Here is a 26,473-nt window from a genome sequence, read left to right on the forward strand (position 1 = left end):
CAATGTAATCTGACATTTCTAATGGTTGGGCAGGTTAAAATGAGGGAACAGGTTCAGCGAATGCATCACAATATAAAAGTCTGGTTAGCATTTCAATTGTTTAACGTCACGCCCCACCTGGACAGGTGCACTGAAAGCGATTGGTTGCTACAATGTTTGTTTCATTATGACCAGCCAATCACCACCTCCTGGCGTCATCTTACGTCCAGTCCTGACCTGAACTTGATTCAAACTTCGGTCAGGTCTGGTTCAGCGAACACACCGTGCAGGAAGACTAGAACCTCAGCTGGATTTCTGGTTCTGATGTTCGTTGACTTGAACTTCATTTAGCGGTGTCATTTCCCTGGAGCGGCTCATCTGCGTCCGAAGCCGATCCTTGGCTCGGTTCTGCACTGACAGCGGACAGCTACGAGGATGTCTGGTTTAACCCAGCAGGTAAAAAAAAAGATTGTTTGTGTGGTTTCTCTAAGAAGATTTTAGATGAGACGTTTACGGTCAGCGTCTCATTCAGTCCCTTGCAGTTGCTCTGAGACCGAGTCAAGACTGGAAGTTCCGGTTGATCTGGTCTGCTTCTCCTCCAAACATCGCGTCTTACTCTCTCATATTAGTTAAAGATAACTGGTTATTCTGGTTGTTATTATTAGTAACTAACAAGGATCAGTGGAACATGTTTTAACCCTTCAAGGTTTAAAAGTTATTAGTTACTGGTTTCAGTTAGTTGGTTAAATTAATTTGTTGGCTGGCTGATTCGTTTATTAGTTGAGTGGTTGGGTTTTTCCCCCTTTCTTTGGTTGGTTTAGTCGGTTCTTTGGTTGGCTGTTTTGTTTTTTGTTTGTTTGTTTCTTTTTTTCTTTTGTTTGTTTTTTGTTTTTATTTTTTGGGTTGATGGTTAAGTCTATTTGCTAGTTGACTGTTTGGTTTAGTTAGTTGGTTTAGGTGATTGGTATGTTGATAACAATAGCTTTCCTCTGCTGCTTATCCATGATCACAATGTCTGGTTGGTTGGCCACCACCATGTTTTTTGGCCTGTATCTGGAAGTCACACAGGATCTTAGCCCTCTCATTCTCCACCACCTTGGGAGGTGTTGTCCATCGTGACCCAGGGGTCTCCAGTCCATGTTACTCTCAGATTTTTCTGCACCCCACGCCGGCTATTTGGTTTTGGTGTTCCATGGATTTTTGCTTGCCAGTATCTTGCACCCTGCTGTGAGGTGCTGGATTGTTTCAGGGGCCTTGTTCAGTGGTGGATCTGGGCTTCAATTATCCTGGTTCCCAAGGCTTGCTCCTGTGCTGCCATGATTAGCACCTCTGTGATCTTCAGTCCAGCCCTCTCTAGCCACTGGTAGGACTTGTTCATATCCAACTATCTGTCGGTGGTACATCCCATGCTGGGCTTATCTTCCCATGATGGTTCCGCCACTTCATTCTCCTCCAGTTTCACTTCCTGATGCATTCACTTCATCCCTGATCCCTGATGTATTCATGGAGCTCGGATGTTTCATCTTGGATAATGGCTCTGATGCTCACTAGTCCTCGGCCTCCCTCATTGCACTTATTTACTGTTCAGGGGACAGAAAACAGATTAATTCTATCAGAAAACCTCTAACTGTGAGAAATTCATGTGAAATGAATTGTAAATGCATAAATTTCCCAAACCTGAGAAAATCTTACTGATCTTTGGTGCAGCTCAAGGTCAGGTGGCTGCAGGATTACGCTGAAATAACGTGGTGTTTTTTAGAACTGTTGTCCAACTGGAAGCTTTGGTGGGTCGGTCTTGGATAGCTCCGTCACCTAAATTAAGCACTTTGCTGAGCTTAAATGACATGGACATTTTTCAGGTTTTTGGGTGAATAAACTAGTTGACACAACTTGTGTTTTCAGTGTTTAAACAGATTATATGTGTTGGTGTCTTTGTGGATAATATAATTGATGTGTGGGAGGGCCATAATTCATACTGATTTCTCATGTTACAGCTGCTCATATGTAAAAGGTCCCCCTTTTTAATTTGACTTTTTTTTTTTAAATAGCTGTCTCCCATCATTCTAACTATTTGTGATATTAGAACGATGCCCCAGATTTGTTTGTAATTAAAACTAATCATGTCCAGGACATGGTTAAGATGGCTATCCCCTACAGAGAGCAGTATCAGTGTGATTAAAGAAAAGAAAACTCCAGCATATTGTAAAATATAAAGAATGCTGCTGTCGTGTCCTTCAGAGTGGGAACCTGCAGCGTCTGGATGAATGGGATATTCTGGACCCAGACTTTCAGCAGCGTTTGGAGGATGCCCGGACGTCGGTCCGACAGGAGATCCAGCGTGAGTTGAAGATCAAGGAGGCAGCCGAGAGGCTGAGGAGGGCCGTTACCAGCCGCAAGAGTGCAGCCGATGTTGAGGGCCAACTGAAGGCATCGAGCCGGAAGCTGGAGAAGCTGCACTGGGAGCTGCAGGAGCTGAATGCCAGGGCTATGGCTACAGAGAAAGATGGTACTGTACGCTTCAACGCTGTTTAGCTGTTCAAATGGCATTTTCCAACACCCTCCCCTTACTTCAGGGAGTTTCTACAAAGAAAGTATTTAAATGAAAAAGGAAAGAGAACCTGATGGATTGTCCAGTTTAGATCATCTTGACCTTAACAGCTCAGCGTTGTCTTAGTTTAGCCAGTTAGATCATCTACTGATGACTTTCTGAAGACAGCATAAAAAGGTAAATAACTTTTCCACAGAACATAAGGAACTGAAAAATGATGCCCCTTTTTATCCAGGTATATTAACTTAAATGAGAAAAGTTCACACAGAAATTAGTTCTATATGAACTCTAAGATGGCGTCTTTCCTATTTTCCTGCATTATTATTAAAATGTTGGGAAAACGAATCCCTCCGTCTCTGTCGACCACCTTGGGGCAGGTACCTTCAGCCTCTCCTTTGTAACAAGGTCAAGATTTTATAAACTACAGATGAAATCATGTCTTCAGCTGATTTATCTGTTTTTAGAGGATGATTTTAGTGATTAAATCTGGGTCTTATTTCTCTAACCTTTGAATTCACTTGATTAATAGTGACAAATAAATTTTTTTGAGCCAGAAGGCTGGAACTGGAAACCAGTAAACAGTTAGAAACAGTCCAGCAGGGCATTTGTCTGTGTTTTGAAAATGAAAATCTTTGATAATTTCGATCAGTTTCCAGGTGCTAGTAGTTCGCCGATTAGTAGGTACTAATAGAAAATATCCAGTTTGAATTATTTCCCATGAAGGAGGAATTTCCAGTAAGCGCGGGTCATCGGCTTGGGTTGGTTAAGTCTCTGCCCGTTGAACTCACCGCCCGACGCTACTACCGGTTGGATGGTTTAGTGAGGTCTTCCATCATATTAGGAGATGGCCTATTAGTAGATCCTAATTGTTCTTTGATGCACCACCATTCTTCCTCTATATCATTAAAAAGAAAAAACAGCAGTAGTTGCTTTCTCATTCAGTATTTTACCCTTTCCAAACATTCTTGGTTCTGTTAATAATTTAAACCTGAAAAGATGAGAAAACAACATCCAAGAGGTTAAGATCAGTTTGTTTTATGTCCTCATTTTTCTTCAGGTTGCTTGAAGGATGATGATGACCAGTTAATAGAATCATGTCAGTGGGAGGAGATCACGTCACCGCTGGCCAGTCGAGTCAAAACCCTTAAAAAACAACTTGCAATGGAGACTAAAGTCAAACAAGGAGCCGAGAATATGATTCAGATGTACACCAACAGCTCCTCCAAGGTACACAACACATCAGTCTCAATCCCTGGACAAACACTGATGGACAAACTACTTGATCTGTAGCTGTAGTTTATATCTGCCTCTGTTTATATTTGAACATATTATATGGTAGGATCCATGAAGTTGTTTTTCTAACTTTGTTGTAAGAAGGTAATCAGGCCAGCGGGTCTTCAGTTGTCCATGTTGTTTTCCAGGACAGGAAGATGCTTTCCACTGCTCAGCAGATGTTACAGGACAGCCGCACCAAGATCGAGCTGCTGCGTATGCAGATTATTAAAGTTAGTCAAGCCAGAGATGGGCGGGATGGAAAACCTGGTAAATCCTGCAGAACCTCAAACATACATTCTTTGTTTACTCTTCATCTTTCCTTTATCAGACAGAATTTACCGTGGTCAGTCAGAAGAAATTCTAATTATTAGTTTTGCTGTTAAGCCTCGTCCTGTGTGCCTCTGAGTTGTCTTCATCATCGTCACTTCTCATATGGTGGAAAGAAAAACTTCATTATGAGCATAAAGTTGTTTTAATCATCTGATGCAGTGTGTAACAAAATCAAAGACAAAACTATAATCTATTCTATTGTTATCTATTCACTTTTACTAAAATTATAAGCTTATTTTTTATTCTCTTAGAATGAGCCATTTGTTTCCACTTGCCGTGGGTTCACATACATGGCAGCTGCCGTATTTTTACTACGGTGCCTCTGAATGGACAAACAATTCAGTGTGTGCAGCTTTAAAACTTCAGTACTGGCTTTGTTTGATAGGAGCTAGAGCTCCGTTTGGAATAATTTGTGCCCTCAAAGGACCGTAGAAGTTAAAGTAGTCATCTGTAGTGCAGCCATCGCTGCACCTGAGGCCACTGGATCCACTCAGACAGGAAGAATTTTGGCAGCCGGCATACATTCCCAACCGTTTATCGGGGGTTGGGTTGTGAAGGCAGCAGCCTGAACAGGGAAACCCAGTCTTCCCTCTCCCTGGGCACCTCTTCCAGCCCCTTCAGAGGAATCCCAAGATGTACCCGGGCCAGCTGAGAGATGTAATCCCTCCAGCGTCTCCTGGGTTTTCCCCGAGTCTCCTATACGTAGGAACATAGATCAACTGGTAAATCTGGAGGTTCTCCTTTCAGTTCAGCTCCTTCTTCACCACAACAGACCGATACAGAGTCCATAAAACTGCAGACGCCGCACCAATACACCTGTCCATCTCCAGCTCCATCCTTCTCTCATTAGTGGTCAAGAGTTTTGAGAAAGTTTTGAGTTGGCGACGGCCCAATGAAGCCAACAGAACCACATCATCTGCAAAAAGCAGAGACCCGGTCCTGAGGCCACCAAACCGGATCCCCTCAACACCTCGACTGATCCTAAATTCTGTGCATAAAAGTTATAAACAAGATCTGTGACAAAGGGCAGCCTTGGAGGAGTCCAACTGGCAATGTGGGCCAACCTCTGGCTCCAGTCATACAATCAAAAGGAAGCCTTTTCTAAATGTAAATCATATGTGAAGTAGATGACTGAACCACTAAATTTCCCAGTGTATATCTGTAAAGGCTACGGTTCAGATCTCTACACGGATGTATTCTCTGGTCTGGTGGCCAATATGACCCATGCCCTCTGCCCTCAGGTCACCCTGTGGAGATCATCAATCCACTTGAGCTTCGTGTAGCCGAACTCCTGCACCGCATGAAGATTGAATCAGCTGTAGCAGAGGGAGCCAAAAACGTGGTGAGGCAGCTGAGTGAGAGTCGGATCCAGGACCGCTATGTTCTGGCTGAGGTGGGTGTTAACATGCTGAACATGCAGCATGCAGCATGAACTTCTGAAAACATCAGAGAACTGATGCCAGTTTCTGATGTGATGATAAAGTTGTGCTTTACCAGTTTTTGAATTTAGACATTTATTCTTTTAACTTCCATTGCTCCAACAGTACTGAGTTAATATACCTTCAATCAAGGTTATCTTCCTTTCATTTGGAGCTTTCTATAAAACATCTGGGAGCAGGCCAGTCTGACAGTTTCTAATACAGCTTCACTCACCTGTTAATATTTCATTAACAGATGGATGAAACCTGGTTCATCAATGGCGTGGTGTTGGCATTAGATTTGGAGCAGGTGTGTGTTCCTGAAGAGTTCTGTTTTTTCTTCCAGGCCCAGGCCCGGATGCAGGAGTCGTCTCAGAAGGTAGATTTGTTGCGTCTGTCTCTGGAGAGACGTCTCAGTGAGCTTCCTCAGGACCATCCTTCACAAAATATAGTTAAAGACATGTTGGTGTCAGGAATCACACCCTCCTGTGGCACTCCGAAGAAACAATCCAACACGCCGTCATCTTCCCCATCCTCATCCTCCTCTTTCTTTAGACCAAGCAGTCTCACAGGTTGCTGATTTGATTTTTGATAAGACTTTCATTTAGATGATTGTTTTCTCTGGTTTAATCTGCAACTCAGGATGCTCATCCTCAGGTCGGCTGGAGGTGTGTCTGATGGGCTGCCAGGATCTGCTGGAGACTGTTCCAGGTCGCAGTCGTGTGACCAGCGTCTCTGGGAACTTGTCCGATGGGAAGTCCCTGAAAGTGAGATCTGCAGTACGGAGCGGCAGTAGCAAGATGAGCAAGTCTGATGATCTGTCCTGTGAGTTCAGCTTCACATCAGGTTTTTTATCTGCAAATAAATCCTGAGTACAACACAGATACAAAAGGAAACAACTCTGATAATTCACTGGAAATAATGGATAGATAATTATAAGCTGCTCTAGAGAGTACCTGTTCATCCTGTCTGGTGTTACAGTGGATCACAGACTGGATCCAGCAGCAGACACAGAGTAAGGTGATGTCAGACCAATTCAGAGTCCACATCCCTGCAGACGCTGCACTGATCCACCTGTCAATCTTACAGTTAATCTTTCCGTCAGTAGTGACCAAGACCCAGAGCTACTTCAACTCCTCTTGGGAGAAAACATTCCATCTTTTCATGCTGAGGACCATGGTCTCGGATTTGGAGGTGCTGATTCTCATCCTAACCACTTCACACTCAGCTGTGACTCGCTCCAGCACGAGCTGAAGATCACGGCCCGATGAAGCCAACAGAACCACATCATCTGCAGAAAGCAGAGACCCGATCCTCGGTTGCACCTAGAAATTTTGTCCAGTATGAACAGAATCTGTGACAAAGGGCAGCTTTGGAGGAGTCCAAGCCTCCCTGGAAACGAATCTGACTTAACTCTGAGACTGGTGATACAGGGACCATTCCAGAGCTGGGGAGAAAACAACCCTAGGTTCAACTGTCTCAAAGACCCTCCTCTCAAGGACCACTGAATAGACCTTAATGGGGAGGCTGAGGTTACAGTGGTTACCAAACTTTTTCTGCAGGACTCCCTTTTTATCAACCACAATAATGTCAAGCCCCCCCGATTCCACTGCTACATGCACCCCGATGCTTACAAAGAAATGTGCCTCAAAACAGTGTTTAGTTTATTGGCTGCTACTTCGTAAGCGATAGTTAAAACCACGTCAGTGGCAGAAGGAATTTTCAATTCCTCCTCTACAGTGTGAGTTTTAAATCAGGAAACAATCTACTTCAGGTGAGTTGATTTTCGATGACAGCTGAGCAGTTTATCTCTAAAGTAATCAGGCTTTTCTTTGTGTCCAGGATGAGACATCCCCCCGTGGTGTTGTCACTTGTTTGGCTTCACACTGTCAGATGCTGCTATTTTGAGACATAGAACATACCGTGGTCTCTCTTCGGTACCCACCATTGATTATTACCATTACTTGACCATTACTTGGTCAAGCCTGGGGCGAGATATGCCTCATCATATTTTGTTGTCTTTTTTTTTTTGTTTTTTTTTGGTAATAGAAATCTCTGTCGATTCATCACCGTTTGCCCATTGATACTTACACAAATTTGTACATGTTTAGCCTGCAGTGAAAAAACTATACATTTTTTTGGCCTTGCTGCCCCCCGTAGTAACTCTGACTCCCCCAGTTTGGGAACCACTGCCCTACTGGAAGAGGGGTACCACCACCCCAGGGGGACATGCCAGTGACTATCACGGTGATTAGGAGTCAGCTCCTCCATGAGCATCATCAGATTTCATTGTTCCCTTTTTTGTGTTTTTATAGTTTAGGATCTGATGGTGAAGAGAGGAAGAGTCGAACTGTAGATGCTCCTACAGAATTTATGATGAGTCCATTAAAACCAAACAAACTGATTTAAGTAAAGCAAAGAAGAAAAAAAGCTTCAGAAAGCTGCATGACTCCTTTTATATTCAGGTCTTTTTTGACAGGTTTGAGTGGCCTGAAAATGTCCAAGAAGATATTTTTTAAGTGTTTCCTGACTGTTAGTTTCTGTCTTCTGTGTTTCAGCTGAGATAAGTGCTGTGCTGAAGGTGGACAACAAGATCATGGGACAAACTCACTGGAGACAGCAGGGCAAAGAAGCCTGGGGTCAGAGCTTCAGCGTCGAACTGGAACGGGTCTGTGGTTAGCCTTAGAAAACATCACAGCTGTAGGAGATGTGTTGAACATAACTAGTCAGACCAGCCAGACTCAGTAAAACGTTCATGCCTCGATTCTAACTAAAAATATTACGTTAACTGTTCTGAATGTGATGATCCAGACGTGTTAAAAAACAAATATTTGTAATGTGTGTCATCAGTCCAGGGAGCTGGAAGTTTCCGTCTACTGGAGAGACTGGAGAGCGTTAAGTGGGGTGAAGTTCCTACGGCTGGAGGACTTCCTGGATAACCGCCGACATGGGATGTGTCTCCAGCTGGAACCTCAAGGAATCCTCTTCATCGAGGTTCTTCCTAGTTTTTACTTCTCCATCAAACAGTTTGAAATCAATGTAGGAAGAAAATAGGGACGATTGATGGGTGGATGGATAGGTGGATGGGTGGATGGATGGATGGATGGATGGATGTTTTGGCATTGAAGTGGAGTGTTTTTCCAACAGATTTATAATCCCAACATGTCTGTGAACTTAAATATTTTTTTTAGTGTAAATGAGGAAACTACTTGAAACCTTCTGTTAAGACAGAAAACTAGAACTAGTCTTTCTAGACTAACATCTGTCGTACATCTGAGTCATGAAGCTCCTCGGTTGTTTTCTAGGTGACGTTCATCAATCCCATCATTGAACACCGCTCCAAACTCCAGAGGCAGAGAAGGATTTTCCCCAAAGAGAAAGGTGACAATATTTATCCTCCATTTAATCAGCTGACTTTTTTTTCTAACCCTAAAATAAAAAAAAAAGAATCTGCTCTGACTGTTTTCAGACAATGAAAAAAGACAAAGCAACGGCTTTTCTTCATTTTTAGTTTTATCAATAATCATTGGCTTAAGAAAATTCTGAGCCCACAATCAGAATTATTGGGTATTTTTATTTTAATCTTAAATCTGTAACTAGTTTATTTGTTTTAATCATCGAAAACAAACAGCGTTGTGTAAGTTCATGCTCATGAACTAGCACACAGTTCAGTTCATTTAAATGTTTTAGGTTAGAAGTGAGAAAGAAAAGATGTCTTGCAATGAAATCAAATCACACAAAGAACAAATGTGTGGACAGTGGAAATAAATTCTTTTTAATTTGTTTTGTCTGAATAACCTTTGTCAGTGTAACAGAAGGTATTTTTGTCAAACAGCTATTTTCAGCTTCCTAAATATTAAAGCAAGAAAAAAATGCTTCAAAGTTGATAAGTATCTTCTCACAGTGGACAGATGCTTCACTCCACATGTCTTCTAATGAGAAGCTGCTGAAGCTCTGACTTGTTTTTATGTCATTTGCACAGAAGTGTTAGATTTCAGATGGTGTGTAATATTGTGTAAACATCATAAGCAGACTGCGCATGCACGCATGGTCTGCTGTAGCTCGTCTGCGTCGGCGCTGCCACCGAGCGTTGCTGGCTCGCTGTGCTGCAGCTCCAGCAACGTGCTGCAGGACCCTCGCATCATTTAAACAAGTTCACGTTGAAGTTCTTTATTTGCAAACACGTTTCCTTCACAGAAAAACAAACGTTCAATGAACGCGTTTTTTTTTACTTGTTCGTGAACAGCACTGAAAACAATGTAAGTTTTAGTTTTCACTGACACACTGATCCAGTCTCATTCAGCACTGAATCAACGTCATCTGCCGAATCTTTGGTTCTTCATCTTTGGTTCTTCGTCTTTGGTTCTTCGTCTTTGGTTCTTCATCTCTGGTTCTTCATCTTTGGTTCTTCGTTTTTGGTTCTTCGTCTTTGGTTCTTCGTCTTTGGTTCTCCGTCTTTGGTTCTTCATCTTTGGTTCTTCATCTTTGGTTCTTCGTTTTTGGTTCTTCGTCTTTGGTTCTTCGTCTTTGGTTCTTCGTCTTTGGTTGTCTGTCTTTGGTTCTCCGTCTTTGGTTCTCTGTCTTTGGTTCTTGAATGCAGGACGTTCAAGAACAAATATTTGTTTTTGGTTGGATTTCTTTTTCTTACTCTAGAGCAGCTGAAACATGTCCACTGAGACCAGGACATGTCCACAGAGGTGTCCACTCTCCACATGACAGACTTCCTCTCAGAGAAGATGTTCCAAGTCTTCCCAGGAACAGAAGTGACTCCAGAACTCTTTCCATTTTCCTCTCATGGATGTTCATCGTAGTTGTCTTTTACTCTTTCTTTCATATCCCGCTGTAAGTGTAAGAAACCAGCAGTATCTTCAGGTCTGTCATCTCTGAACTGGAAGAAAAATTAAATCTGTTTAGCAGACTACTTTCCTTGGTCTCATCCAACCAGGATAAGTCTGTAAATGTTCCTGAGAAGCTCTCAGACCTGACAGGACTCCAGAACATCCTGCAGAGGAGGGACCGGGTGGAAGAAAGGCAGAAAGTTTTCTGACTGGATTTAGTTGATGCAACTCTGTGTTGTTATTGTGATGAGATTTCGTCTTCATGTAAACCCTTTTTAGCAGCCATCTTCAGCAGGACTCCTGGTAAACGAGATTTTTATCTCACTTGGTAACGTAAAGGACAAAAAATTAGAAGCACAGTAAATTTTTTTACTGCTCCATAATTTTTGAATGATGACTTGAGATTTTCTACACAAACTGTTTATTTTTACTTTCTTAAAATGTTTTTTCTGCTACAAAGACTTTGAATCTTTGCCAGATTTCACTGCAGACGCTTTGTTCAGCTTTTCTTTTTCATCTTTTTTTTTTTTTTAACCCTCTCTTTCTCGCTTTCCTGATTTCTGCTCACAGGGAAGAACTTCCTTCGTGCCTCCCAGATGAACATGAACTTCGCCACTTGGGGCCGTTTGATGATGAGCTTTTTGCCTCCCTGCAGCTCTCTGGAGCCCATCAGCCCCCCGTTAACAGGTCCAAACCCTGGTCCTACATCACCACCGACCGGTACAGGACGGTAGGGTTCTGGTGCCGCTGTGACACAGAAACATCTCTTTACTTATTTTAAATATGTTAAAGAACAGGTAAAAAAGTGAGCTGTTAATGTATTTCATGAGCTTTTATGGGTGGTACACTCGAGATAAGCAGCATTTAAGGCTGGTCAGAGTAACATCTTATTAGGCAATATTAGTTGAAACTCCATGCTTTATTGTTTTCCTAAAATCAGTAAGTCCATGAATTTTTTTTTACTGTTTATATATCCTGTTCAGAGTTGCTGGAAAAACAAACCAAAACATGAGTCAGCTGCAGTGGAGACCAGAAGTAAACTGGAAACTCAGTTTAGGCCATTCATTGTGGATCTGCTGAAACTAGCCCCAAATAAACAAACAAAACACCTTTTCTCCGTTTTCATCATTTCCAGTTTGTTCAGAGAAAATAAAGGCTTGTCAGACGGATAAACTGAAATGTTTTTACAACTGTGGAAACAAAGAACTGACATGCATTAGGAGAAATTAAAGCATCATCAAAGTTTATCAGAAGAAAAATGAATTTAAAAAGACTAAGTATGTTTTGTTTTTGTTTTTATTTGCCAGACACTCTCCTGTGATGAGGTTGGATTATGTTGAAGAATCACCCATCAGCTCACTGCATCCAACCGGAAAGGACATGAAAGACTCGCTCTCTGTAAGAACTTTATCAGTGAAAATGATTGAGATGAAGAGTGTTTGTTTACTTGTTGTTTGTCTGAATTTAAAAAATATTCTTCGGCTGAAAAGAAGAGCCTAAAGTTCAGAAGACAACCTTCGGCCGTCCCCCCTCCTCAGTAAGTACTAGTCTATCATTATGGTTGTTTTCTTAATTTCCAGTTGTTTGGATGACTGTAACTTGTGAACAGGTGATGAATTCTGGGAATGAGGAATGTGAATCTGGAATAATTTTAGTAACATCTGTATTCCCATGTAGGAAAGGGGAAGGACTTCAGATGGAAGATTTCCAGTGCATTTCAGTCCTTGGACGAGGTCACTTTGGAAAGGTAAAGAAGAGAATTCTGATCAGAAACAGGAAATCTCTTAACGTTTCAGACAGCAGGCCGATCGCTCATCATTCCCACTTCCTGTTCCTTGTTTCTGCTCCGAGGTGCTGCTGGCTGAGTACAAGAAGTCAGGAAAACTGTACGCCATCAAGGCTCTGAAGAAAGGTGACATCGTGATGCGTGATGAAGTTGACAGGTGATACAAAACTGTTTTACACACATGATCGAACAATATCTCCATGTTCAGCAGAAGCACTTTTAGAAATATTTGATCAAACACACCAATTTATGACTCAAGCTTCGTCATTTATTCCTTTTTAGTTTCAGTTGTGAGCTTCATGGCGTCGTTTCACAGCATTTTGTTACTGAAGGAATTTCTGTCATGTGGCTAAACCTCAACTTTAAAGGACGGTTTCTTGTATCAACGGTAAAGATGGTTTAAAATGTTAGTTAGAAATCTCTGACTAACTCCTCCCTGAGCTTACAGTGATGGAGGAGTTTGTATGTCCTGATGACCCTAGTGGCTTATGTTATCGGGGGCTTTATGCCCCTGGTAGGATCACCCATGGCAAACGGGTGTCTAGGGGAGGGACCAGACAAAGCGCGGCTTAAAGAACCCCTATGATGACGATAAACCATGAACCCAGGTTTACCTTGCCTGGACGTGGGTCACCGGGGCTCCCCCCTGGAGCCAGGCCTGGAGATGGGGCACGGAGGCAAGCGCTTGGTGGCCAGGGCCCAACCGCGGGAGGAGTTTGGAGAGGCCATGGAGAATGACGTCCGGACGGCTTTGAGGCGATTCTGGTCCACCATCCGGCGGCTCAGGAGGGGAAAGCAGTGCTCCATCAACACTGTGTACAGTGGGGATGGGGGCCTGCTGACCTTGACTCGAGACGTTGTGAGGCGGTGGAGGGATACTTCAAAGACCTTCTCAATCCCACCAACATGTCTTCCGATGAGGAAGCAGAGTCTGGGGTCCCTGGTGTTGGCTCTCCCATCTCTGGGGCTGAGTTTGCTGAGGTGATTAAAAAGCTCCTCTGTGGCAGGGCCCCGGAGGTGAAGGAGGTCCGCCCAGAGTTCCTTAAGGCTCTGGATGCTGTAGAGCTGTCTTGGCTGACAAGCCTCTGCAGCATCGCGAGGACACAGGGGACAGTTCCCCTGGACTGGCAGACTGGGGTGATGGTCTCCCTCTTCAAAAAGGGGGACCGGAGGGTGTGCTCCAACTACAGGGGGATCACACTCCTCAGCCTCCCCGGTAAGGTCTATTCAGGGGTGCTGGAGAGGAGGGTCCATCGGAAAGTCGAACCTCGGATTGAGGAGGAGCAGTGTGGTTTTCGTCCCAGTCGTGGAACAGTGGACCAGCTCTACACCCTCTTCAGGGTCTTGGAGGGGGTATGGGAGTTTGCTCTACATGTGCTTTGTGGGCTTGGAGAAAGCGTTCGACCGTGTCCCCCGGGGACTCTTGTGGGGGGTACTCTGGGAGTATGGATTGCCAGACCCCCTTGTATGAGCTGTCCGGTCCCTGTACAACCAGTGTCAGAGCTTGGGCCACATCGCCGGCAGTAAATCAGAATAATTTCCGGTGAGGGTTGGACTCTTTGTCACTGATTCTGTTCATAACTTTTATGGACAGAATTTCTAGGCACAGCCGAGGTGTCGAGGGGATCCGGTTCGGTGGCCTCAGGATTGGGTCTCTGTTCTTTGCGGATGATGTGGTTCTGTTGGCTTCATCGGGCTGCGATTTTCAGCTCTCGGGAGAGATTCGCAGCGGAGTGTGAAGCAGCTGGGATGAGAATCAGCACCTCCAAATCCAAGACTATGGTCCTCAGCCGGAAAAAGGTGGAATGCCTTCTCCGGGTCGGGAATGAGGTCCTGCCCCAAGTGGAGGAGTTCACGTATCTTGGGGTCTTGTTCAAGAGTGAGGGATGGTACGGCGTCTGCAGTGATGCGGACTCTGCATCAGTCTGTCGTGGTGAAGAAGGAGCTGAGCCAAAAGGCAAAGCTCTCAGTTTACCAGCCGATCTACGTTCCTACCCTCACCTATAGTCACAAGCTGTGGGTAGTGACAGAAAGAACAAGATCGCGAATACAAGCGGCCAAAATGAGTTTTCTCCACAGGGTGGCATTTCTCCCACGGGGGATCCCCACGGATGAGCTGGTGAATGTGGCCGGGGAGAGGGAAGTCTGGGTTTCCCTCTTTCCTGCGACCTGAGCCCGGATAAACGGCAGAAAATGAATGAATGGATGGATGAAATCTCTAGAAATGTATGTGTATTCGTTTTCAGCCTCATGTGTGAAAGACGGATATTTGAAGTGATCAATTCATCTCGACATCCTTTCCTGGTGAACCTGCATGGTTGCTTTCAGACTTCAGACCACGTCTGCTTTGTGATGGCATACTCTCCAGGAGGAGACCTCATGAAACACATCCACACCAGCATCTTCAGTGAGAAACAAACCTGGTGAGCAGACATCTTGATCTGTGTATTACTGTAGCAGAGCGACCATTCATGAATGTTTTTTCTTTTCTCTTGGGTTTAAGGTTTTATTCATCGTGTGTGCTGCTGGGTCTGGAGTTTCTCCACCAGAACAAAATAGTTTACAGGTGAGTTGTTCTCCAGGTGTTTCCTTACCTGCTGGGAGAACAAGGGATATCATCTCCGTCTGTGTCTGCAGGGATCTTAAACTGGATAACCTGTTGATGGATGCAGATGGATTTGTCAGAATAGCAGATTTCGGCTTGTGCAAAGAAGGTTGGAAAATTCACTTTTCATTTGTTTAAAAACCAGACTTTCTGATTCATAATTTAATTATTTTATTAACTCTTTATTCTCCCTGAATCACACAGCGTCATCACCAATTTTTCTTCCACAAAGGCCCATAAATCAAAACTTCTTTTGGTCATGTCTTTTCTGTGTAAACCTCTGTAGGAATGGGCCACGGGGATCGCACCTCAACTTTCTGTGGCACACCTGAATTTTTGGCTCCAGAGGTGCTGACGGACAACAACTACACTCGCAGTGTGGACTGGTGGGGACTGGGTGTCCTCATCTATGAGATGATGGTGGGGGAGGTCAGTAGATGCCAAATAAAGATGAAGGTCAAAGCTGCTGCTTCCTTTCCAAACAGCCTCCAGGAGACTGGAGCGCTTCTGTCCTCTACCAGTAGAAACATCAACATAGATCAAATGTCTAAATTCTTCACCATAAATGGAAGCTAAATCTGCTAAACATTTTTGTTCTGTGCTGTTTGTTAGTCTCCTTTCCCAGGCGATGATGAAGAGGAGGTGTTTGACAGCATTGTTAATGATGAAGTGCGTTACCCTCGCTTCCTCTCTCCAGAGTCTGTGTCCCTCATTCATAAGGTTGTCCTCAGTCAGGTGGAGTAATTGAGTTTTCACCCAACTGCATCTGCTTGACAAAAAATCTGATCACTGCTCTAATCATGTCTCAGCTTCTGCAGAAAAATCCTGATCTCAGACTGGGATCAGGAGAGGAGGACGCCTCCGATGTAAAACGTCACACATTTTTTCAGGTAAAGTTAAACACTGCACACACACCCATTTATATGTGAAGAATAGAAATATCAGTTCTAGACATTAGACATGCCATACTGTTTGTCATCCAGAGTGTCCTGGACAGATTCGTTGAGTTTCAGAAAAACGGTTATAAATATCTTTAGAAAAAATGACAAACAAATTTTATAATAAAGTTATTTATATGAAATGTCCACAGCTTAAGCTTTTAGATATGATTCCTCCTAAATGGGATCCAGTTTGGACACATGGCTGAGTTTATTCCTATGTGACTATCAAGTTTTGTCCAGACCAAAGACATCGTTAAAAATTGAACTAGTCCTACATGTCTTCTGATCCAGACGGCTCTGTACATACGTATTGCGTTGCTGTAGATACCCAACACATTAGTCGAGTTAAAAAAGTTTTAAAAAGGTTTGACTTTCAGCTTTCAAAAAAGAAAACTATCAGAAATGTTGAAGTTCATTTAGATGTAACTCCATCTTGCTGTTGAGCAGTAGCCATCTCCTGGATTATTCCCAGAATGCACCTCACTGCTGTAGAATGTTCAAACTGCAGATTTCGTCAGTAACTTATCTGGGCTAACTCAGTGAAATCATTTTCACAGAATCAAAGTGTGACAGTTTTCTGCTTGACATATCAAAGCTAACTGATGTTAGCTTAAATCTGTGATCCTGGCTTCAGGGATGATGGCAGCTGATGAATGAATGTTTATTTCGAACATGTTAGCATACCATCATCTTGTCATCATCACGTGTAAAGACTGAAACTCAAAGCATGTTGTTCAAAATGTTGAGAAACATAACAAAAAAAACAGCTGTGAAATGATAGTTGCCATGAAAAAATGTTTTAGTTGATAACTAGAACCAGTTCTAAGTAGGTCTGAGCCCTCCTTAGAACCAGTTCTAAGTAGGTCTGAGCCCTCCGTTCTGAACCCCAGACCAGCTCCAAGCCATGGCAGCAGTGAGCCAGGAGCCAGAATAAAGCTTCCCGTTACACTGAAAGTCATAGAAATAAACAGCGCTGCAAGGAAAAGGTCAAAGGTTAAATAACGAATCTACACATTTAGAAAATTGATAACAAATATCCAGACTGGACTATTTGTGACTTGATTCACAGAAATATTTTGGGTTACATCTTTTAGGACATACACAGTGATCTTAGATACAGCGCCACCATCAATCCAGACCTGTGAGTGTTGTTTTCAGAAGTTGAACAGTTTCAGCTGCTCATCTAGTTTTATGAGTGAAAGTGTCTAATGGTGCTGAATATGAAGTCTGACATCAACCGATCTGAAGGAAACCTGGATCAGAGAAGTCAATCTCTGGTCCTCATCCTGCCAGTTTCAGATGTTTCCTGCTCCAACACGTCTGATTTAAATGAAGCTGATCCAACAACTTGTCAAGTTATTCATAATGACCCATGAATTTAAGTTAGGGAAACATCTAAAACCTGCAGGACAGTGGCCCTGGAGGACCAGAGTTTGACATCCATGCTGTAGATCAACACAGACAGCTTTTGTTCCAGATGGTTACGAATAATGATGTTAAACTAATTTACAGTCTGGAAAAGTTGGGTCCAGGTTTTTGTTGGTTTTTTTTTAATATATATTTGAATTTTGTTTTGATTTTTCATATTTTGTATTGTGTAAGTTTGCCTCAGGATTCAGGACAGACCATGGCTCCAAAGTTTGGTATGAATCTAGGTTTGGACTTTTTCTAAATTTGACCCAGATGTTCAAGCAGCTATGACAACCTAAGTCCTTAAATTTAATCTGATTATGTTGTTTTAGTGAAAATATCCATTTTCAGTTCAGCTGGTTCGAAAACTTAGTTTCCAAACACAGAACTCGGTATCAGCGATTTATCAAAGACAGGAAGTAGCTGTCTGGTACTGGTTGAGGACTGGTTAGGGTTATCCTGGTCATAACGACAGATGTCTCATTGTCTCACCAGGGGATGGACTGGGAGGCTCTCTTAGCCAAGAAGATAAAGCCCCCCTTCCTGCCGGTCATTAGAGCTCCTCAGGACGTCAGTAACTTCGATGAGGATTTCACACGTCTCAAGCCTGTCCTCACCCTCCCCAGAACTCCGTGCACTCTCACTGCCCAGCAGCAAGACATCTTCACCGACTTCGACTTCTCCTGCATCAGCTGACCAGATGACATCTAGGAACTGGCCCCGGTCCAGGAACTGGTTCTGGTCCAGAACTGGTCCTACCTTTTCTATCTTCTGTTATTAGTAGGGACTTGTTTACATCTGCCAGATCATGTATCAGGATCCTGAGTGTACACCACAATGTGGGAAGGCTGTTTTTTTATGAACATAATGTGTACTCCGTCCAGTAAAATAACCTGTAAATTATTAAATCTTTATAAAGTGGTTTACAACTCTTCAATATTTAGATTATTTTTTTATAAATATCATAAAGATGATTTACTGTTAAAAAAAAGTAACCCATCTGTATTTAATGTGTTCATCAGATCAAGTAAATATCAATGGATGAGTCAAGTAGGAATAATTTATTTACTAATGTAAGCACTAAAAACAATGCATGACAATATTGCATATAGATTAGAAGAAAACAATAAACTGGTCTGTAGAAACCAGAACGATCCAGTGGAACAGGACAGGTCTGTCCATCAGAACCACTTCAGAACATGTAACATTGCACAGAAACACCGGAAAAGTGTTGGACCCAAGACTGCTTTGATTAAAGTCCAAAACCTTTAAATCTACTCTGTTTAAAAAAATATTTACACTTTACAAAAAGCTTGACATTGTGTGCACTGAGGGTGTAAACATGATTGGTCAGCGACTACCCCTCTGAGACGGACCAACATGGACCAGGATCATCATAAATCTGCCCCACCGAAAACCAGATCAGGAAGTCCACTTTAAACACGTTTAGGCCGACATGAATCCAGAGTAAAATCTGGATAAAATGCTCCATCTGAGCCGTTGTCTCCACCAGGAGCTGAAACACTTCCAACTTCACATTTACGTGGCTTTATAAAGGATGCACACTCAACGCACCAGTCAGCACACACACAAAAACCTGATATGAGGAGGAAACGAAAAAGGAGAATTTTACCTGAAACCAACAGATCACGAGGTTTTATAATAAACACGGTTCATGGTGAGAAATGACCAGAACAATGTCTGCTGGTGTAAGACCTGGACAATGAGACGTTCTGAGGAATCTTTCACTGCTCTGAGTTTCAAAGTGAAGCAGTGGACTGTGGTCCATCTACCGGTGTCTCCTCATCATGTCCACACCAGGTCAGGAACTGGTCCCAGACCTCTGATGCTGTCTGTGTTTGGAATCCAAACATTTATTTTCCTTCTGCAGAGACTCCGCTCTGAACTTGGAGCTGATCATTTTTGTTTTTGAGCTGGTTTCCAAAACCAAGAAGTCCTGATAAATCCGAACACACATCACGGATGATGTCTCACTTTCGTCAGCAGGCTCGTCCCCATCTGCATCAGACCACACCTAGCTCCCCCAAGCCTGTCTCATGCTGTCAGGCCAAGAAGTAGCTACAGAGAGCAATTTTTGACATTTTCAGGAAATCTCAGAAATGGAATAAAGTACCAAGTGATAAGGTTTTGGGGATGATCCAGATCACTGCCTGGATCCAGGAATTTTTTAAAAGATTTTTCACTATGGAGAAATCAGGATAATTTTGCCATTAGAACTTCTAACTAAAAAATAATAGCCACAATCAATGGCAAAAAAAAAAGCTTTGGCTTGCCGGACATCTGCACCTTCCGAGTGCTTCTAGTTGCTGATGTTTTCATTACCGTGGTGCCGAGCATCCCATTCTAATAATTGGAGTAAAAATCTGTTTCACAGTTAGATTTATATATATAAACACACAAGGCTTCAAAAATGAGCCAAAAATGAGTCATGTCTGTACACCTTAACTACAGCTTTATACATCTGTTCTGAGAGGTTTTCAACGCCTGATCAATCCTGTTAATGATTGATAGGGAAGGTTAACAGTAGATAAACAAGAACCTTGTCTGGCTATTTTTTACATTTAGATGTAAATAACTTTCACTGCAGAAGAGAACGAGTTGGGAAACCACTTCCTCATTCACACACAATCACTTCCTCATTCACACACTCATGACTGATTATAAGTAGTGCTGGTTAATTGGTTAATGTGTGTGTTCCTAGACGAGGTCACTGCCCTCTCTGAAGTACACCTGCTCCCAGACCACGGTCCCCCAGACACAGAAGAAGCTCCACAGGTTGTGGATGGTCCCACGGTCAAACGGGTTTTCATCAGCACCACAGTGCTTCAGGTAGGAGATGCGGTGGCGCGACATGAACTCCCAGGTGGTGGTGTTCAGAGAGACCAGGTAGAGGTGGGAGCCCAGCAGCAGCAGCACAATGAGCGACAGCAGAGTCACCAACATGGCTGCCACCAGCAGCACGCCGTTGGTCCGCAGCCACAGCTGCCAGGTAGAAACGGGACTCAGACCGGTCCTGAGGAAGCAGAAGCAGTAAAGAGGGGTTCTACAGGGGTTTATACATGTCTACAGAGGTCTACATGGGTTTATACGTGTCTACAGAGGTCTACATGGTTTATACATGTCTACAGAGGTCTACATGGTTTATACATGTCTACAGAGGTCTACATGGTTTATACATGTCTGCAGAGGTCTACATGGTTTATACATGTCTACAGAGGTCTACATGGTTTATACATGTCTAAAGAGGTCTACATGGTTTATACGTGTCTACAGAGGTCTACATGGTTTATAAATGTCTGCAGAGGTCTACAGGGGTTTATACATGTCTACAGAGGTCTACATGGTTTATACATGTCTACAGAGGTCTACAGGGGTTTATATGTGTCTACAGAGGTATACATGGTTTATAAATGTCTGCAGAGGTCTACAGGGGTTTATACATGTCTACAGAGGTCTACATGGTTTATACATGTCTACAGAGGTCTACAGGGGTTTATATGTGTCTACAGAGGTATACATGGTTTATGTGTGTCTACAGAGGTCTACAGGGGTTTATACATGTCTACAGAGGTCTACATGGTTTATACATGTCTGCAGAGGTCTACAAGGGTTTATACATGTCTACAGAGGTCTACATGGGTTTATATGTGTCTACAGAGGTCTACATGGTTCATACATGTCTACATGTATACATGTCTACAGAGGTCTACATGGTTTATACATGTCTACAAAGGTCTACATGGTTTATACGTGTCTACAGAGGTCTACATGGTTTATAAATGTCTACAGAGGTCTACAGGAGTTTATACATGTCTACAGAGGTCTACATGGTTTATACATGTCTACAAAGGTCTACATGGTTTATACGTGTCTACAGAGGTCTACATGGTTTATACATGTCTACAGAGGTCTACAGGGGTTTATACATGTCTGCAGAGGTCTACAAGGGTTTATACATGTCTACAGAGGTCTACATGGTTTATACATGTCTGCAGAGGTCTACAAGGGTTTATACATGTCTGCAGAGGTCTACATGGGTTTATACATGTCTACAGAGGTCTACATGGTTTATACACGTCTACAGAGGTCTACAAGGGTTTATACATGTCTACAGAGGTCTACATGGTTTATACATGTCTACAGAGGTCTATAAGGGTTTATACATGTCTGCAGAGGTCTACATGGTTTATACATGTCTGCAGAGGTCTACATGGGTTTATATGTGTCTACAGAGGTATACATGGTTTATGTGTGTCTACAGAGGTCTACAAGGGCTTATACATGTCTACAGAGGTATACATGGTTTATGTGTGTCTACAGAGGTCTACAGGGGTTTATGTGTGTCTACAGAGGTATACAGGGGTTTATATGTGTCTACAGAGGTCTACATGGTTTATACATGTCTACAGAGGTCTACAGGGGTTTATACATGTCTGCAGAGGTCTACAAGGGTTTATACATGTCTACAGAGGTCTACATGGTTTATGTGTGTCTGCAGAGGTCTACAAGGGTTTATATGTGTCTACAGAGGTCTACATGGTTTATATGTGTCTACAGAGGTCTACAGGGGTTTATACATGTCTACAGAGGTCTACATGGTTTATACATGTCTACAGAGGTCTACATGGGTTTATATGTGTCTACAGAGGTCTACAGGGGTTTATACATGTCTACAGAGGTCTACATGGTTTATACATGTCTACAGAGGTCTACATGGGTTTATATGTGTCTACAGAGGTCTACATGGTTTATATGTGTCTATAGAGGTCTACATGGTTCATACATGTCTACAGAGGTCTACAGTGGTTCATACATGTCTACAGAGGTCTACAGTGGTTCATACATGTCTACAGAGGTCTACAAGGGTTTATACATGTCTACAAAGGTCTACATGGTTTATACGTGTCTACAGAGGTCTACATGGTTTATAAAGGTCTACAGAGGTCTACAGGGGTTTATACATGTCTACAGAGGTCTACATGGTTTATACATGTCTACAAAGGTCTACATGGTTTATACGTGTCTACAGAGGTCTACATGGTTTATACATGTCTACAGAGGTCACAGGGGTTTATACATGTCTGCAGAGGTCTACAAGGGTTTATACATGTCTACAGAGGTCTACATGGTTTATACATGTCTACAGAGGTCTACAAGGGTTTATACATGTCTACAGAGGTCTACATGGTTTATACATGTCTACAGAGGTCTACAAGGGTTTATACATGTCTACAGAGGTCTACATGGTTTATACATGTCTGCAGAGGTCTACAAGGGTTTATACATGTCTACAGAGGTCTACATGGTTTATACACGTCTACAGAGGTCTACAAGGGTTTATACATGTCTGCAGAGGTCTACATGGTTTATACATGTCTGCAGAGGTCTACATGGTTTATACATGTCTACAGAGGTCTATAAGGGTTTATACATGTCTGCAGAGGTCTACAGAGGTTTATATACGTCTACAGAAGTCTACAAGGGATGTCTAGGTTTCTACATGGGTCTACAGAGGTTTTCAGGGATTTACAGGGGTTTATGGGGGTTTCAGAGATCTATAGTGGTCTACATAGGCCTACAGGGTGAACAGGGGTCTGAATGTGTTAGAGATGACTGCGACAGAGTGAAACTCACCAGGCGATGTGAAGACCCCACACCAGCACCAGCAGCTGGACGACCAGGTAAAACACAAACCAGCGGTGGTTCCTCTCTCCTACACAGTTTTCTATCCAGGGACAGTGGTGGTCGTAGCGACGGACACAGTGCTGACATGTCTGGCAGTGCTTCGATCTCATTGGCTGCTGCTCACAACAAAACACAGATTCTTTGTATTTAGAATAAAAAGAGAAATATCTGGTCTTCATTAAGATCACAGAAAATCATCCCTGGTTTCTTCATGGTGGCAATGAGGACTAACAGAGTTAATGACAATAAATCTTCACTGAAATGAAAATGAAAAATCAAAAAAGGATGAATAATTCAGAAAATAGAAGCTCCTTGTTCAGAACGGACTGATACCCAGAGGATAGAAAGAGTTTCAGGTTCATCCTGTTAAACTCAGAACTCTGAGTCATACATGATTTCTACATGAGAAAGTTTTACATATGAGGTTAAAACCTGATAAACAGGCTGTCAACCTGGAACCAGCTCAGATACAAAGTTCTTTATGAAAAAGACCCAATTATTTTTGGACCTGTAGAGATGTCAGAGGTATAACAGTTTTAAGTATTTCTGTAATTAGTAAAAACATATCTAAGCAAATCTAGAAAAGAAAATCCTGCAGCAAGATAAGTCTGTGAATTCATATTCTGCATCCACCAACCACCTTTGAGCCAGAACTGACTGGTAATCAGGCAGCTGATCCAGTCTCGTTGACAGCAGGTCTACTGACGCTGCAGCAACTTTACCTCATCAGGTTATCAGGTGTCTCCCTGACAGAAAGACGAACCGCCGGTATCATCTTCCTGAACATGTGACCAACATACAGCAGTAAGGGGGACTGATTTAAGGAATTTTGCTCCACTTTTCTTTCCAACATTGCTTCAGTTCATAGAGGTTTCTGCAGCTCTCTGCAGGTCCCGCCACAGCATCTCGGTCAGGTTGAGTTCTAGACTTTGACTGGACAACACTGAGATTAAGGAAAATCTTGCTTATTTCAATCGGTCTGGCTCTTTAAAATAAGAGTTCTGTTGTGTCTTAAATGAGTCCCCGCTAAGTTACCATTGTAACTATTTGGAAAACAAGTCTGCCCTGGACCAGGAAAGCTGTCCAGCTGAATTACCATGGTAACTGGTGCTGGAGAACCTGTCTGCCCTGGACCAGGAAAGCTGTCCAGCTAAGTTACCATGGTAACTGGTGCTGGAAAACAAGTCTGCCCTGGACCAGGATAGCTGTCCAGCTGAGTTACCATGGTAACTAGTGCTGGAGAACCTGTCTGCCCTGGACCAGGATAGCTGTCCAGCTGAGTTACCATGGTAACTAGTGCTGGAGAACCTGTCTGCCCTGGACCAGGAAAGCTGTCCAGCTGAGTTACCATGGTAACTAGTGCTGGAGAACCTGTCTGCCCTGGACCAAGAAAGCTGTCCAAATGATTTACCATGGTAACTAGTGCTGGAGAACCTGTCTGCCCTGGACCAGGAAAGCTGTCCAGCTGAGTTACCATGGTAACTAGTGCTGGAGAACCTGTCTGTCCTGGACCAGGAAAGCTGTCCAAATGATTTACCATGGTAACTAGTGCTGGAGAACCTGTCTGCCCTGGAACAGGAAAGCTGTCCAGCTGAGTTACCATGGTAACTAGTGCTGGAGAACCTGTCTGTCCTGGACCAGGAAAGCTGTCCAAATGATTTACCATGGTAACTGGTGCTGGAGAACCTGTCTGCCCTGGACCAGGAAAGCTGTCCAGCTAAGCTGGGGTCGGTGGTTTTCAGTGGCAGGTCCAACATTTTGTAATACATTTCCCCACAAGCTACACACTCACACCGATCCACCTTTACTTAAGCCTGAACTGAAGACTGATATATTTAAAAAGGTTTTGGCTTGTAGTACTTAGTTTTACTGTATTTTAATGTGTTTTGCGTTTTTACCAGTTTCTATTATATTTCCTTTATTTTAATACGTTTTTATAATGTTAAGCACCTTGTTCAGCTTGAGTGTTGGAAGGTACTACAGAAATAAACTTTGATTGATTGATTGATTGACAGCTGCTAGGTGTACACAGACCTGCTGTCCGACTGTTTTAGTGGATGTTTGATGACATTTATGTTTTCATAGTCTCACGTGAACATAAGCCTGATATGACGACATCTCAGTACCTGCAGCAGACAGTGGCCACAGCGACGCTGCCTCAGAGATTTGCTGCTGGGTGGGATCATGTCTTGTTGCTCCTCAGTCACTCCCAGCATGAACTGGTACAAGACAGGAGAGAAACCAGTCAGAAAAGTCTAAGTTATACTTCAGTCTCTTGACTTTTTTAGAAGTTAAGAACTTGCTGTTTATGTTTGGTAATAAATATAAATTATTTATCTTTTGTGTTATTTCCTTGTCAAACAGAAGCTCTTTGTTCACCACTAAAGTCAGGTTTCTTGTTCTAAACTTTAGACCAATAAACCTGACTGCAGTGGTGTCTAAACAGATGTGTATTTAAAAAATGTTTGTCCTGTCAGGGATCACAGCCTCTGATAGAGAAAATAAACAGCAAATAAACAGCTAATAAATACATTTTTTTGATATTTTTTTATTACTTTTGTTCTCTAACTCTAATTTAATATAATTAAAGTTAAACATCTTCTATAAAACTGTTTCTACCAGCAGGCAGACTCATGTCAGAACCAACCGGTCCTCAGTAAAGATCCATCCTTAGATAAATCAGATTGATGGATCACCTGTAAGCTGCTGTCATCAGACAGGATGAAGCCTGGGTCCATCAGAGAGACGGCGAAGTAGAGCAGCACCGACACCAGAACCAGCAGGACAAAGAGGACTGGCTGCAGGAGCTGGCCCGTCTCTTCCTGCTTCCTCAGCTCTGTAAGAGATCATCAAAATAAATCACGAATAACATCATCAGTAGGCTGGCTCTGTCCCGAATCAGACAGGTAAACTACTCACCTGTGTCATGAAGGAAGAGGATCAACGTTATAACCCAGGTTAAAATCACATGAGCTGTTCTCACCAGAAACCCTGAACCAAAAACATTTCTGAACATGGTCAGGTGGTCCTAGAACATCAGGTGGTCCTAGAACATCAGGTGGTCCTAGAACATCAGGTGGTCCTAGAACATCAGGACCTCCTAGAACACCAGGTGGTCCTAGAACATCAGGTGGTCCTAGAACATCAGGACCTCCTAGAACATCAGGTGGTCCTAGAACATCAGGTGGTCCTGAAACATGAGGTGGTCCTGAAACATGAGGTGGTCCTAGAACATCAGGACCTCCTAGAACATCAGGTGGTCCTGGAACATCAGGTGGTCCTGAAACATGAGGTGGTCCTAGAACATCAGGACCTCCTAGAACATCAGGTGGTCCTAGAACATCAGGTGGTCCTGGAACATCAGTTGGTCCTAGAACACCAGGTGGTCCTAGAACATCAGGACCTCCTAGAACATCAGGTGGTCCTAGAACATCAGGTGGTCCTACAACATCAGGACCTCCTAGAACATCAGGTGGTCCTAGAACATCAGGTGGTCCTACAACATCAGGACCTCCTAGAACATCAGGACCTCCTAGAACATCAGGTGGTCCTGAAACATGAGGTGGTCCTGAAACATGGTGTGATCCATTTAATCGCGAACCGAGATAATCAGGAACAATAACAGGATATGTTAGCC

General features: G+C 43.0%; 2 protein-coding genes and 1 long non-coding RNA gene across 8 annotated transcripts; 2 read left to right on the plus strand and 1 right to left on the minus strand.

Moving 5' to 3' along the window:
- The first annotated feature begins 241 nt into the window (after positions 1–241).
- On the plus strand, positions 242–18,051 carry pkn3 (protein kinase N3). Of its 5 annotated transcripts, none has more exons than XM_041969495.1 (22): positions 242–435; positions 2,218–2,485; positions 3,585–3,754; positions 3,949–4,069; positions 5,374–5,525; positions 5,897–6,122; positions 6,208–6,375; positions 8,109–8,218; positions 8,401–8,544; positions 8,856–8,931; positions 10,959–11,118; positions 11,696–11,786; positions 11,861–11,925; positions 12,066–12,135; positions 12,240–12,331; positions 14,421–14,597; positions 14,678–14,740; positions 14,812–14,888; positions 15,066–15,208; positions 15,392–15,514; positions 15,589–15,669; positions 17,626–18,051. In XM_041969495.1, the coding sequence occupies exons 1-22, from the start codon at positions 415–417 to the stop codon at positions 17,824–17,826; spliced, it is 2,799 nt and encodes a 932-aa protein (XP_041825429.1). In that variant the 5' UTR covers positions 242–414; the 3' UTR covers positions 17,827–18,051. The 5 variants fall into 5 exon arrangements, with proteins under 5 accessions (XP_041825429.1, XP_041825430.1, XP_041825432.1 ...); XM_041969496.1 differs by having other exon boundaries at positions 15,392–15,499; XM_041969498.1 differs by having other exon boundaries at positions 11,879–11,925.
- A 119-nt stretch (positions 18,052–18,170) lies between these two features.
- zdhhc12b (zinc finger DHHC-type palmitoyltransferase 12b) lies at positions 18,171–26,225 on the minus strand. The gene is made up of 5 exons (XM_041969592.1): positions 25,756–26,225; positions 25,533–25,672; positions 24,963–25,055; positions 22,786–22,952; positions 18,171–20,164 (listed from the first exon to the last, which is right to left on the minus strand). Exons 1-5 carry the CDS (start codon positions 25,850–25,852, stop codon positions 19,849–19,851), a joined length of 813 nt encoding a protein of 270 aa, XP_041825526.1. The 5' UTR covers positions 25,853–26,225; the 3' UTR covers positions 18,171–19,848.
- On the plus strand, positions 26,080–26,434 carry LOC121629803. 2 transcript variants are annotated; one of them, XR_006008434.1, is made up of 4 exons: positions 26,080–26,092; positions 26,129–26,182; positions 26,219–26,326; positions 26,399–26,434. It is a non-coding gene; the product is annotated as an uncharacterized LOC121629803 (long non-coding RNA). The 2 variants fall into 2 exon arrangements; XR_006008433.1 differs by lacking the exon at positions 26,399–26,434 and adding an exon at positions 26,363–26,396.
- Positions 26,435–26,473: the final 39 nt, after the last annotated feature.

This window comes from Melanotaenia boesemani, chromosome 19, assembly GCF_017639745.1.
Source record: "Melanotaenia boesemani isolate fMelBoe1 chromosome 19, fMelBoe1.pri, whole genome shotgun sequence".
Taxonomy (NCBI): Eukaryota; Metazoa; Chordata; class Actinopteri; order Atheriniformes; family Melanotaeniidae; genus Melanotaenia; species Melanotaenia boesemani.